This window comes from Kryptolebias marmoratus, linkage group LG11, assembly GCF_001649575.2.
Source record: "Kryptolebias marmoratus isolate JLee-2015 linkage group LG11, ASM164957v2, whole genome shotgun sequence".
Taxonomy (NCBI): domain Eukaryota; kingdom Metazoa; phylum Chordata; class Actinopteri; order Cyprinodontiformes; family Rivulidae; genus Kryptolebias; species Kryptolebias marmoratus.
Window position 1 is genome coordinate 2,551,770 of NC_051440.1, and position 13,037 is coordinate 2,564,806.

Sequence of the window (13,037 nt, forward strand, 5' to 3'; positions counted from 1 at the left end):
GTTTACTTTTATTGTGGTCATTTATAAAGCTGTTGGTTGGTTTAACTAATTATCATTATTCATAATAATATACTGGAACAAAAAGTCGTAGCTGAAAAAGCGTTTCATTACTCAGTTTTTATTGATGTTAGACGATGATCCGATGCATGTAAAATTAATAAGGTGACGAAACACTCCGGTGGCCCCCCACCTAGAAAATGAATCCGGCGCCACTGCCACCATCCTGCATATTTTAGTTGTTTCTCTGCTTTGACACACCTGATTTGAGTGACTGAGTGATTAACAGGTGTCTGCAGAACCTGAAGACCTGCTGAAGAGCAGGGAAACACCAAAAATATGCAGGATAGTGACCCTCAAGGACCAGGATTGGACACTACTCGTTTAGATAATGCTAATATTGCTGCTGTCTTTTGAAGGTCAGCTGTATGGGTCAGACAGACATCTGCTGACAGGTGGACATGTTTACACAGCCCTCTAAGTTGTCATGGTCTCCCAAAACCTGTCTCTTTGACCGAGGCAGACTTCCAGTAGCTTAATATAGTGCTCAAGGTATAGAAGTAACTCTGTTATACATTATATTTTCAGCATTATTTTCAGACAAATTAGTTTGGGATTCTGGAACCTTTTTGGGAGCCAAAGACATTTAAAAACGAGCCATCTTTGGCCCATGGGCCACTTGTTGAATAGGCCCAGTCTACTTTATTGGTTTTATACTGTCTTGCCTAATTTTCTTTTTTTTCACTTTACAATAAGAGTAGCTTTGTAAATGATTTATTATTGCTTTTTAAATGGGGTGATTGTAAAGATGTTATGAAAAGAGCCTTTTAGTAGATTAAACTATATGCTGTGAAAAAGAACATAAAAGATGCCCAGTTTTACTGAACAGAACTTTATTGAAATAATTTCTTTTAGCATACATATCAATTAAGGTATTACTCATAACATTTCTTCTTATTTATTCAGTTATAGGAAGGAAATGTTTAATGCATAAAGTTAACTTTTCTACTGTATTAATTTAAAAAAACAAGAGTCACACAAACCATTAGACATCATTACAGCAGATGTAATAGCTAAAAAATAGCTTTATAGAATTTAATGTTTGCTGCTCTCTGATGCATTATCTACAAGACAGGAGAATAATAATGGAAGAGATTCTTTAAATTTGATGACAGTGTTTTCTGATAAACATCTCTTATAATGAAATTTCCTCTCAGTGGCTGTGTAGTCAGTCAATGTAAACTCATAGGTTATTAAAAATGGTCAGACAGTACAGGATTGTGAGGATGTAGTATGAAGTGCTTACTGTCTATTCCATATGTCAGAACCAGATCAAGAGTCTGATGAAGGGAATGAGTAGATTTGTGGACATTTTGGGTAAAGCCAATGGACTCTACTAAATTATAACATGTAGATCATAGTTTAATACACTGTCAGAAATACAAAAATGAAAGAATTCAACTGATTGCCAACCTAACTAAAACATAAGTAATGTTTGATCCAGTTGAATTATTACTAGAGACTCAAAAAATGACAGGTTTTATGTTTAATACATTATCTGAAACAGACTCGTTTGTTTGAGAGATATTGACTTCATACCAGTTGGTGGCGGTAGTGCACCAACTCGTTGTTTGCCAACCACCAAAGAAAACCCAAGAAGAAGAAGACGACTGCCTGGCCGGCTGACGTAGAGTCGTAGAGCTGACTTAATGTCGTAAGCCAAAGTTTGGCACCACGCTGGCTTGGTGTTTCTGTTGGTTTTCAGCTGCTGCACGGGGCAAAACTAAACGTGGTGAGTTTCTTCACAGGGCGGGTTTTTACAGATATGTTGGACTATTAGGATAAGATGTCTGTTCGCAGGTTATTCAGGGCTTGTTTTTGGTTGAAATCTCTCTGAAGCTGTAGCCAGGATGTGAGCATGTTAGCATGTGTTTGCAGAACCCCATTCACATTTAGTAAAGTTTCGTGATTGCGCAGGTTTTGCCCGGTTAACAGACCCGACAGAGTTCTAATCCGGTCTTCCTTTCATTCACGACTCGCCTCTGCTCGTTTCGGCCTATTTTCTAACTCGGTTTACTGTAAGAGTTCATCTTTAATGAATCATTTTCTGTGGACTCGTCCTGAGAAGTTGGGGTGTTCAGGTTATTAAAGGGGAGCTAGAGTTAAAAACCTGGTTCTAGTCGAAGACCAAGATTGGACAATATTTATATTTAAAAAGAAAATGTTAAAGTTACTTTGTTTTCAGACGTTTTAGGTGAAAATAGTCTTACAAACTTATCTAAAGACATTTTATTCAAAATAATAATCCCTTTATCGATTTGTATAAAAAATAAAACCAATCTGTATCAGTAGTTTTTATGAATTCCTTTCTATCAGCAGTTTCCCACTTGTTTCTAATCAATCAATCACCTTTTTTATTAAAGACACACAAGTAGGTCCTTATGAAAAATAACAATAAAGTAAAAGTAATAAATAAATAAATGAATACATAAATAAAAATAAAATCTAATAAAAACATTTGATCACAGGTCATCAAATAGCAAAAATCTGAACATCCAGCTGGAAACCTTTTGTTTTGAAATGACAACAGAACCATTATAAACTCTGTAACTCGGGTCTCCTCTGCCATCTGTGCTTTTATGGGTCAGATGATGAGTTGTAGAAACTCTCGGGGCTGAAAGGAGGTGTCTACTCATTTGTGATGATTTTTTTGGTCCCACATGTTGTCCCACCCACATAACACAGAGATGACTGGTTCAGCCAGTGAGAACTGAAGAGGACACTGGGTTGGGTTCTTGGAGTCGGCCGGATGATGCTCCGAGTAGAAAAGATGTGGAGCGGGGAAGGGAGGAGCTCCGTCTTAAATGGACAGCAAAGCGTTAGCTGGTGGGAGGACTTGTCATCTTAAATCAGGGATGACCTATCAGTGCGGTCTAAGTTTGTGGTGTCTTTTATCGGCTGACATTAGTGTACAACAGAGACTTAAAAATACCCTCAATTCACATGCTGTTTAACACAGAGGCTGTTGTATCCAGCAGGGGCATTTGGCTGATGCCCCGGCTGATACGCTGCTTGAAATGGAGTGCAAACCAAGAGCGATTTGTCACTCGAGCTGCAAATGGTATGCAGCTACTGCGTTCTGGATTACGTACCACCTGTGTCTCCCACACAGTGATTACACAAAGCTGCAGGTTGTGTGTATTTTCAGATCGTTATGTTTAACAGAAACTAAAAATCACAACCTTTTAGTTCAGAATTCTGTAGTGTCTTTGATCCAGATTTACAAACACTTTGCATGCTTTTTAGGGGCGCAGTTTTGTGAATCAGTGTAATTAACAAAGACTTTGCTAAGTGAGTTTGGCATCTTTGACTTGCCACAGCATTTCTCTGCACTGCTGCAGTTTGCCCACATTTAAATAAGGTAGTATGCAGCATTTAGAAGAAAACCCTCCCATTTTTTTTGAAAATTCCTGCCAGGGCAAATAAAGCATTAGGGGCCGTTTACACAAAGCTGTTTTGCAGTGAAACTGTAGTGAACTGTTGCAGTTCAGCGGTCGCATTCTCTGACACTGAAACTTTTTGAACCCAGGTCTCGGAGTGGAGATTTTCGGATCCGTCATTTACATTTCAAAGGAAACCGCAATGTGTGAAATCACACATGCACACCACAGACGGCTGAAGTCAGTAGCTGTTCTGCACGAGTAGATCAACAACAGTAATAAAGGTGGATATCAGAGTTGTGTTTGTGCTGCTCACTCTTTGCAACACGTAGCAGCAACCCAACCTCACTGTAGGTCCAAACAACCATCTGTGTATTCACCATTTTTAGATGTAACTGCTTCCATTCTCCACACTGCATGTGCCTCTCATTGAAAACCTGGCATCAGCATTGCCAGATATGCAATCATTACTGTTTTATTAAGATAGTTTTAGGGTCAAGGCCCCCTCCATTTCTTTTCACTTATCACAGCACACAACTAATCTTACAACCTCCCCCCTCCAAGAAAGCGCACTTCACATATGATAGTTTGGGTCAAAATACAATAATTTTGGAGCAACAGTACCATCGTTTTTCATGTATGCATGAAAATTAGCGAAAGGCATGAGGCTTTACAAACAGGCTCGGTACGAACTGTGAAGGTTCATTAGAGTAGCAATAAAGAACACATTCCCAAAAACTGGAAAGCCTCTACCTACAAAACAACACGAAGTATGTGGCCAAATCTGGCCCACAGCGGTGTGGCTCTAATAATAAGAGTGACCAGATCCAAACCAACACATACTAGGACTAATACTATGTAGTGCTGAACAATGTGAGACATGCACAGCTGAAAGTTGGTGTAAAATATTTATATGTTGTCTGAGTCATAAAATAAATCCTCGACAGACACACATTATCATCTGACTACTGAAGTCAACAGCAGCCTGACCATTACAATCACTGGAGCTCCCCTGCCTTCCACCCAGGACTTGAAAACCTCAAGAACAAGGAAACGGCCATGAAGAATTACCTCTGACCCCTTACACCCTGGGCACTGTCTTTTTAACCTCCTCCCATAGATACAGAAGTTTAAAGACCAGAACTAGCTGCCATAAGAGCACTTTTTTCCCACAAGTCATATCCTTTTTAAACAACTAATTAGTCTGTTTTTACATTTTACATCTCACGTTAGGTATTATCAACTATCTAAATGATTCATAGTGCACGTTATCTGCGCCTTATGGACTTATAGCACACTGCTAGTATACTGTGAACTATATGTAAATATGCCTTATTGTGTAATACTGTTGTTTTGTTTTTTATTGTTTTGTAAGAGACACCACCAACAGGAGACAAATTCCTTGTTCTTTATAAAAAATTGATTCGAATTAAAGTTGAGTAATTATTTCATTATAAATAATTTTGTAGATTTAATTATACATTCTGTAATGTATTCTTCTATGTGAATCTAACATACAGAGTTTACTGATTTATATTTCAGTTTCATATCTGGGTAATATAGTACATTAGAAAGAGGGAGTAGTTTTAATTTTTATGTCATTTTTAAGCAGCCAGCCCAACAACAACCAAACCTTTATTATAAATAGTTTAATATAAGAAAACTCCATTAGTTAACCCAAAAAAGGGTCCAGTAGTATTTGTAGGCTAGACATCCAATCAGAGTGTCTGTTCATCATTTAAAGGATTTTCCAATTTCTCCAACATACTGTCAGTTAAATGATAAAAACGTGAATTGGTAGGACACCTATTCAGGGTTTCCCCCAGTGTATTATAAGGCTGGTGGGCTGCCAGGCTTTGCTGACCCGGCCACCAGGCTAAGCTCTGCTTGTTTATCATAAATACGTCATTTTTTGTCCACAGTTTTTTCCAACCGCTCCCCCAAAACCGCTACCTATACCTACCTCACTGCGTGAAAGTGCGCGCGCCAACAGTGACGCAATCGCGCTGTCCCCGTCCCTGCGCGAAGGTCCCGCACAGTGTCACGTCGTGCACCTTTTTTAACTTGGCGTGGGCCGCGCTCCGTTCAAAATGGACGATTTCGGTGCTCTTGCAGAGCTGGTTCGTCTGTATCAGCATTTATATAATCCCTCTATGAGGGATCACAAAGATAATCAATCGGCTCAAAAATCCCAAAAGGAGATTACTGCAGCAGCACATAAAAAGGAGTGTTTATAGACCACAGAGGGAAGAAATATTAGTCCTATGATGGGCGAATCACAACTAAAGCAAATAAATCACTAAAATCAAACTGAATGCTTTAAGTTTAAACATCCTCTCTGTATCACAGCCAAAAAAACCAGTTCTTCCTCCTGAATACGTGCAGCCATATTTGACGTGACAACCATCAGCTCTCTTTTTTACCGTAATTCCACTGGTTACGTAGTGTACTGCCCCGTCTTTTCGGAGAAAACTGCTCCGATGTAAGCGCCAAGTATAAACGCCTCCACCGTGCCCTCAGGTCCGCGCGCTGTTCGCCGAGCCCTGCGTGACTCTAATGAGCCCTGAGGCCGAGCCGCCTTCAGCTACCGCTGGAGTTAGCACGTCGTTTGAGCCACAGCAATAAACATCGAACGAGTGGGTTTAACCAAAAATGGTTTGAGCTGAAATTCAGCTGGTGGCTTTACAAGACTGAATATGGTAAGCATGTTTTGTACTTAGTGAAAATATTATCCTTGTTTATCACTAAAATGATGCTATTAAATTCAGCATTAGATGTTTTGTTTTGTTGTTACATGTAGTGATCCAACATGCAGCCTGTGCCACAAAAAGCACAGTACAGTACAGCATCTTTCTGTTTTTCACATTTCTCTGTTGTTATTCATTAGCCTTGATGTGAGACGTGTGTTGGTGCTTTGTTTGCACTTTTTCATTTATGTTAATTTAATTTATTTGTAAATTTGACTTAAATTAGGATTCAAATTAGGTGCAAACAATTTGTTTATTTTAATTATAGTTTTGTTTAAAAAAGTATTTCAAAAGTGCCTTTTTGTAAAACTAGTTGTGGTTGTGTAAATATTTGGCACAAATATCTTACAATATCACATAATAAATAGTCAAATTTTCAACTTTCCTGTCAACTTTAATCTTTGTTTTTTACTAAATCACGTTCAGTCGGCGATCAGCCGGGGAACGGCCACCTACCACCGGGCTTAGCCTCTTTTCTGGGGGAAACCCTGCTATTATTATTATTATTATTATTATTATTATTATTATTATTATTATTATTATTAATTTATAACATGCAATGCCTTTAATGGGGGGCAGGCGGTTCCATTGGGGGAAGCGGGGTGACTCCCCCTTAGATAGTGCTAAGAGAAACACTGATGTTGGTCTGTGTGTGTTGCTGCAGATGGACTGAGCCAATATGATGGCATCAGGTACACTGAGCTTCAGAAACATCACGGCTCTGGCCCCGATGGTCCGGGTGGGGACTCTGCCCATGAGGCTTCTGGCTCTTGACTACGGAGCTGATTTGGTTTACTGTGAGGTGAGGACCTCTGCTATGAACAGATCACTGAGCTGACCTGTTCTGTCAGCATTAAAGTGCTGTCTGTCTTTCTCACTGTCCGTCAGGAGCTGATCGACATCAAAATGGCCCAGTGTCAGAGAGTGGTGAACGGTAAGAAGGAATCTTTCACTACAGGCAGCTGAAGCTACAACCCCTAACTAATATTCTTTGACCTGTGAGGATGTGCATTTCAGCTGATCCCATTTATTTGGAAAAAAAGTAAAAATGTTTCATTTAAAATCTGCTTTTGAAATAAATACTTTTTTAGGTGCAAATTTAATAGTGCAAGTACATTAATCAGCTTATAATAAAGTCTTTGTTTTCCTTTTTAACCACAATTATTTCCTTGGTTTAAACTATTAAAGAGCAAATTTCACATCTATTACTGAGTGATAAATCACACTAATAAAATTAACAGTGATAACAAAACCTGAACATCTTCACAAGGCTTTGACAAGAACACTCATAAACAGACTAACACTTTGTTATTTCTACACACATTTTTGACTTTCCTGCTTGAGCACAGTTTTGATCTTTTTGCTCTGTTCCTCAAAATAAATAAACTCAATTCTGAACTGTAGAGTGTTTGCATACATACATGCATACATCAAACTCCTAGACTGTGGTAACACAGAAATCATATGCAAGTACACTAGACCTGTTCAAAAAATAACTTTTTAATTCAAACTGGTATTACTCCCATTCTCCAAGGTCTAAATTAACTAAATATACCAGTTACTTTGATCTTGGACCTTGGCTATGCCTGCCTAAAATGTTATTTTTTGAACAGGTCTAAAGTAAAAATAGATCTCATAGTTTTCACTATCTTGTTTGGTATTTAACTTTGATCATTTAAAGTACAAAACATTATCATGCACAGAGATCTGTCCATCCAGAATGGGTCTGAGGGGGGGTACCTACAGATACCTTCTCAAGCAACAACATCCACTGCTTGGGGCCTGATTTCTGGACCTCGCAATCAAGAGCGCCCTCTTGGCCCCTAGTTCCTTTCCCAAACCCACAAAATCCCACCCTATACTCACAGGTATCTGCTCACCCTTTAGCACCTTTCAGCACCTGCTCACCCTCTAGGACCTTCTTGGGTCCTAATTCACGGCCCTTTAAGCCCCAGTGGGCTGTAGTCCCTCCTCACAGCAGGGGCTCAGATCTAACAGACCTACAGTCCTACAGACAGATTTAGATAGGATTGCACGAAACATTCAAAGTTCAAACGGACACCAGGAGGTGTGCTGATGCTCCTTGACACCACCACCACTGTTACATATTTTTGAAAACTTGCGCCTCACTGCGATCTGCGCGAACAAAGAACTAACTTCTAACACAGTGGAGGAAAACGGGTCTGCATTTAACCATCAAATACTCTTAAGTCTGTAGAGCAGGGACTATGTAAAGTCTTAGGCTTATTATTTTTTGATAAAACCTCACCTTGTTGTTTCTGTGAGTTCTGGTTTCTGTCATGGTCGTGCGGGATGTGGACCGTTAGCTCCACAGCTGTGTCAGGTGTTCAAGGGTGAAGCCACGACTCTGAAGCAATGAGAACGCAGCATTCCCTGATGAGCTTGTTTTCTTGCATCTGTAGGCTTAGCTCATCCATTTTGTTCACAATAGACATGGTGTTTGGGAGAAAAAGACTGAGGAGCAGAGGTTTGGGTGGCTTTTTCTTTAGCTTTTCCTAAGTACTGGCTCTGCCACCTCGTTTCTGCTTTCTGTCCCAACGCCACCACCTCCTCTTGTTCTCAGGCATTATGACCCACGGAGAGCCTGGTGTTCTGGCTACATCACCTGGAATGTTTTGGTAGTGAAGAAACTTTGCTGTAACAGTCTCTTTAATCCCAGTATCAGAGGGTCTTGTCAGCTCTAAGTGATGTTTGCCTGTCAGACCATTGTAAAAAATAATCAAAAAGATGTACAAAAGCAAACAAAAACGCCACTGAAAGGAAGAAATCTGAGCCACAGCAAAAAGCTATGATTGGTTCATTTTTGTCCCAAGACAGGACTTCTCCACCAGAAAGCACATAAACAAGCTTGTGTTTGTTATATTATAGATAAGCAAGTCATGGATTATTTATTTTATACATATGACTGAAATAAAAGAATTCACCATTTATTTGTTCCTGGTTTTACATTGGGTCTTGTGTGTGTGTGTGTGACTGACTGACTGACAGAGGTGCTGGAGACAGTAGATTTTGTGGCTCCAGATGATCGTGTGATGTTCAGAACCTGTGAGAGGGAGAAGGACAGAGTGGTCTTCCAGATGGTGAGACAGGAAACCGGTTCTTTTACTCCAACACCAGGTCAACTCAAAACTCTGACACCTCCTTTCATTTCTTTATGTTTCAGGGAACTGCTGATCCCGACAGAGCGCTGATGGTGGCCCGTCTTGTGTGAGTTTAACAAACAGTACTTGAGTGAGCATACTTGGAGCTTCCCTTGAGCTGTTTGGTTTTCACTGTTATTGACTGAATTGAGTAGGCACTTTATTGTCTTAGTAGGGAAATTATTCCCCAGTGAGTGAGCACATGATGTTCCCATTAAAAAAAAAAAAAAAAAGTATATTACCTTCATACAAACAAGAAAACAAGAAACGATAAAAGCATAGTTGTGTTCAAAATAAAATAAAACTTGAAGACAATTCACTCAAACAACAGTCTAGGCATCAACTACCTTTTACCTAAAGGTAACAAGTTGAACGCAGTGAAAAATGTTTGTTGCTGTTAAGATTTACAAAGTATCAATCATAAATTCCAACATTGTCAGCAAGAAAACAGCATATCAAAACTATGACCAAAACAAGTAGCCCATAGGAAGGAATTACACAATGGGAAAGAAAAAATTGTAACTGAGATTGAATAAAATGAAGGTTTGGTAACATCTTAATAAATAATCTGAATTCAGTCTGTTTATACAGCACCAATAAGAACAAAATACATCTCAGGACACTGTACAAAAAAAACTAAGAAGGATACGTGTGCCAGCAGTTGCCGTCCCCACCCCTGCGCAAAGGCCCTGCGCAAAAGCCCTGCGCAGGACGGGATGGTTGTGCACCTTCTAATTTTTGTAACTTGGCACAGAACGTGCACACCACGCTCCATTTGAAATGAAGGGTTTTAGTGCTCTAGCGGAGCTGGTTCACCTGTACTGGCATTGATATGAGTTAATCAAATGATAGAAGGAGAGTACGGCTGCAGTCGACAAAGAGGAGTGTTTATAGACCACAGAGGGAAAAACGATTGGTCCTATGATGGGCGAATCACAACCAATAATGTGATCCACTGTAGCCCCCAATGGATCATTTTATTGCCAGAGAGAATGCCATGAAGGAGGCATTATTTTCTTTTATGATAAACATACAATACAGTTAACTATCCTTATAATGTCATGCATGTACTCAACATTTCATTTCAAGCAAATAAATCACTGAAAGTCAAACTGAATGCTTTTAGTTTAAACATCCTCTCTGTATCACAGCCAGAAACACAACAGGTCTTCCTCCCAAATAAGTGTGGTACTGGGCGCAGCCATTTTTGGTATGTGACGTCAACCGTTTGTTCTCTTTTTTTTTTTTTTTTTTTTACTATATTTCCACTTATGTAGTGTACTGCCGCCTGTCTTTTCGGAGAATACTGCACCAACGTAAGCATCAAGTATAAACGCCTACACCGCTCGCTCAGGTTTGAGTGCCATGCGACACTCTGAAGCGCGACTATAACTGAGCCTTAAGATGCAGTTTCTTATTAAGAACTTTTTATGTTGGAAGGAAGATTTAAATTTTGTTCTGAATTTTATGGGGAGACAATGGAGACTAGCAATAATGGAGAAATATGATCTCTCCTAACTCTCATCAAAGCGCTGATGGCAGTATTTTGAATTAAATGTTTAGTCTAGGAGTAATAAAGACACAAAATAGTTTTTCTGTCATTTTGAGACAAGATTATTATAATTTTAGTAATAATGCACAGGTAGGAAAAGAAGTTATTTGGCATATTTTGTCGAAACTCACATTAGTTTTTCCATATATTAGTACTGGAGGCCAAGTTATTGTAATCCAGAGTGAAAGGTTGCAAAGTTTGTTCCTAAGAAGCTCAGAACCTAAGATCACAACCTCAATCTTATATGAATTAAAAAGCAGAAAATTAAGTCATGTGTTTAAATATTTGCAGCTATAAATTAAACCAAAGAGCCAGTCTCTTTTGACTATCTTCTTTTTCTGTGGGCCAACTTTGTCAAGTAATGTATGCTGTAAAGTTGTAACTTTATCCAAAAGGTACTCAATTTGTACGGAAGTAAAACTTAACTCTGGCCAGTTGTTTTATGTCCCATGGTGCATTTTTGAACCTGGCCAGGTAATTGGCTCAGACTGTTTTTTTTTTGTGTTTCATCCAGGGAGAACGATGTGGCAGCCATTGATATAAACATGGGCTGTCCGAAGGAATACTCCACTAAGGTGAGTTCATATGAAAGTGCTGCTGCTGGGAACTCTGAACCTCTGGTTGACCTCTGACCTGTGCTGTCCTGCAGGGTGGGATGGGAGCTGCTCTTCTGTCAGATCCAGACAAGATTGAAACTGTAAGAACTCCAACTTAAACATAATCACCCACTTTCACTTTAAACTGGGGATTTTTAGCAAATAGCACTTTTATTGATTGAATATGAACCAAAGGATTGTTGACTTTACTTCTTGTACGTTTGTTTTTGTAGATCCTTAAGAAGCTTGTGACAGGAGTTTCTAAACCAGTGACATGTAAGATTCGAATTCTGCCTTCGGTAAGAATTTACAAGTTATTTTCTTATGATCATTGTGTCTGTCTATGTCTTTATTTGTAGTTATAGTTTTGTGCTTGGACATCTACATTTGATTTCTTAATTCTATATTTGTGTTAATTATGTTCAGGCAGTTGTGTTTCACTGCTCTAGTAGTTGGTAGACCATTGTTTGTCACACAAACATAATAAACAACATAAAACCCATCCGATGACTGTTATTGCTTAGCGATTAGAACTAACAAAGTCCTTCAGTGACAGCTGATTGTAACCTGCCCATGTGTCTCCAGTGGTATTCTGCTCCCTCCACAACTGCCTGAAGAGAAACAGAAGGGCAAAATAAAAACAAAAAATCATTTGGAAGTAAAATGTCCAGCTTCTTTAAATATGAGAAGCTCACTAACTCGTGTACAAGAGACATTACGTTGTCAATGTCAGATTACTTCAATAAACTTTGTCTATAGCTTTTATAGAAAAAAAAACATGACAACTAAAAACACTTGTTTTGGGCTGCTTTCAGTTGGAGGAAACGGTTGGTCTGGTCCAGAAGATCGAGAAGACTGGTGTTGCTGCTATTGCTGTTCACGGCAGGTAATACACTTTTCTTACTAAACTTATATTAGGAATAGATTTACCAAGAATACAAACACTTCATATTCCTTTTTTACACATATATGGAGTGTTTGTTGGTCAGAAAGAATTACTCCACTTTGTTCGCTTTAGCAGCTTTATTCTGCCATGCACAACTACAACTGAATCCCCTCCACCGCCCCCACCCACGAGGTAAAAAGGACATCACAGTGCCCCCTAGTGGACTGGTGTTCAATACAACCAAAAGAACTGTAACAATCTCAGTCTCTTCTTAAAAAAATAAATAAATAAATAAACAAAGATTACTCCTGACAAAACAGTAGGACTGGTGTGCAATATAACCAAGAGAACTGTAACTTAAAAAAAATAAACAAAGATTACCTTTGGCAAAACAGTCGTTTAAACATTTTTTTAGAACAGTTTCAATGAGATGGGAACATAAAATAACCATGAATAAATCTACTGAACAGTCCACCGCCCTTCATAAAGAGCCTTCAGTAGCAAGGTTGTGGATGCTCCCTTTTTAGTTAAACAGTCTGCGAGTTGGTCTTTTGTTTGAGACCACAACACTTGGTGAACTTTCTTAGTTTGAATCAGCTCTTTGATTGAGCTGATTTCCAGGCGCAGCCTTTTCTCTGCAACAAACTTTGTTGACTTA

General features: G+C 39.0%; 1 protein-coding gene across 3 annotated transcripts in view; it reads left to right on the forward strand.

Annotated features, from left to right (window-relative positions):
* The window catches only part of dus2 (dihydrouridine synthase 2), a 30,220-nt gene that overhangs the window by 5,330 nt on the left and 11,853 nt on the right, over positions 1–13,037 (forward strand). For 2 of the 3 annotated variants that reach the window (XM_037978334.1, XM_037978335.1), the window contains 8 exons: positions 6,849–6,986; positions 7,073–7,118; positions 9,194–9,285; positions 9,369–9,412; positions 11,412–11,472; positions 11,547–11,594; positions 11,727–11,792; positions 12,309–12,379. In XM_037978334.1, coding sequence (XP_037834262.1) covers positions 6,864–6,986; positions 7,073–7,118; positions 9,194–9,285; positions 9,369–9,412; positions 11,412–11,472; positions 11,547–11,594; positions 11,727–11,792; positions 12,309–12,379 — 551 coding nt within the window. In that variant the 5' untranslated portion in view covers positions 6,849–6,863. Of the gene's footprint in view, positions 1–1,644; positions 1,790–6,848; positions 6,987–7,072; positions 7,119–9,193; positions 9,286–9,368; positions 9,413–11,411; positions 11,473–11,546; positions 11,595–11,726; positions 11,793–12,308; positions 12,380–13,037 lie in introns of those variants that run through there. The other variant, XM_037978337.1, reaches the window with a different exon arrangement.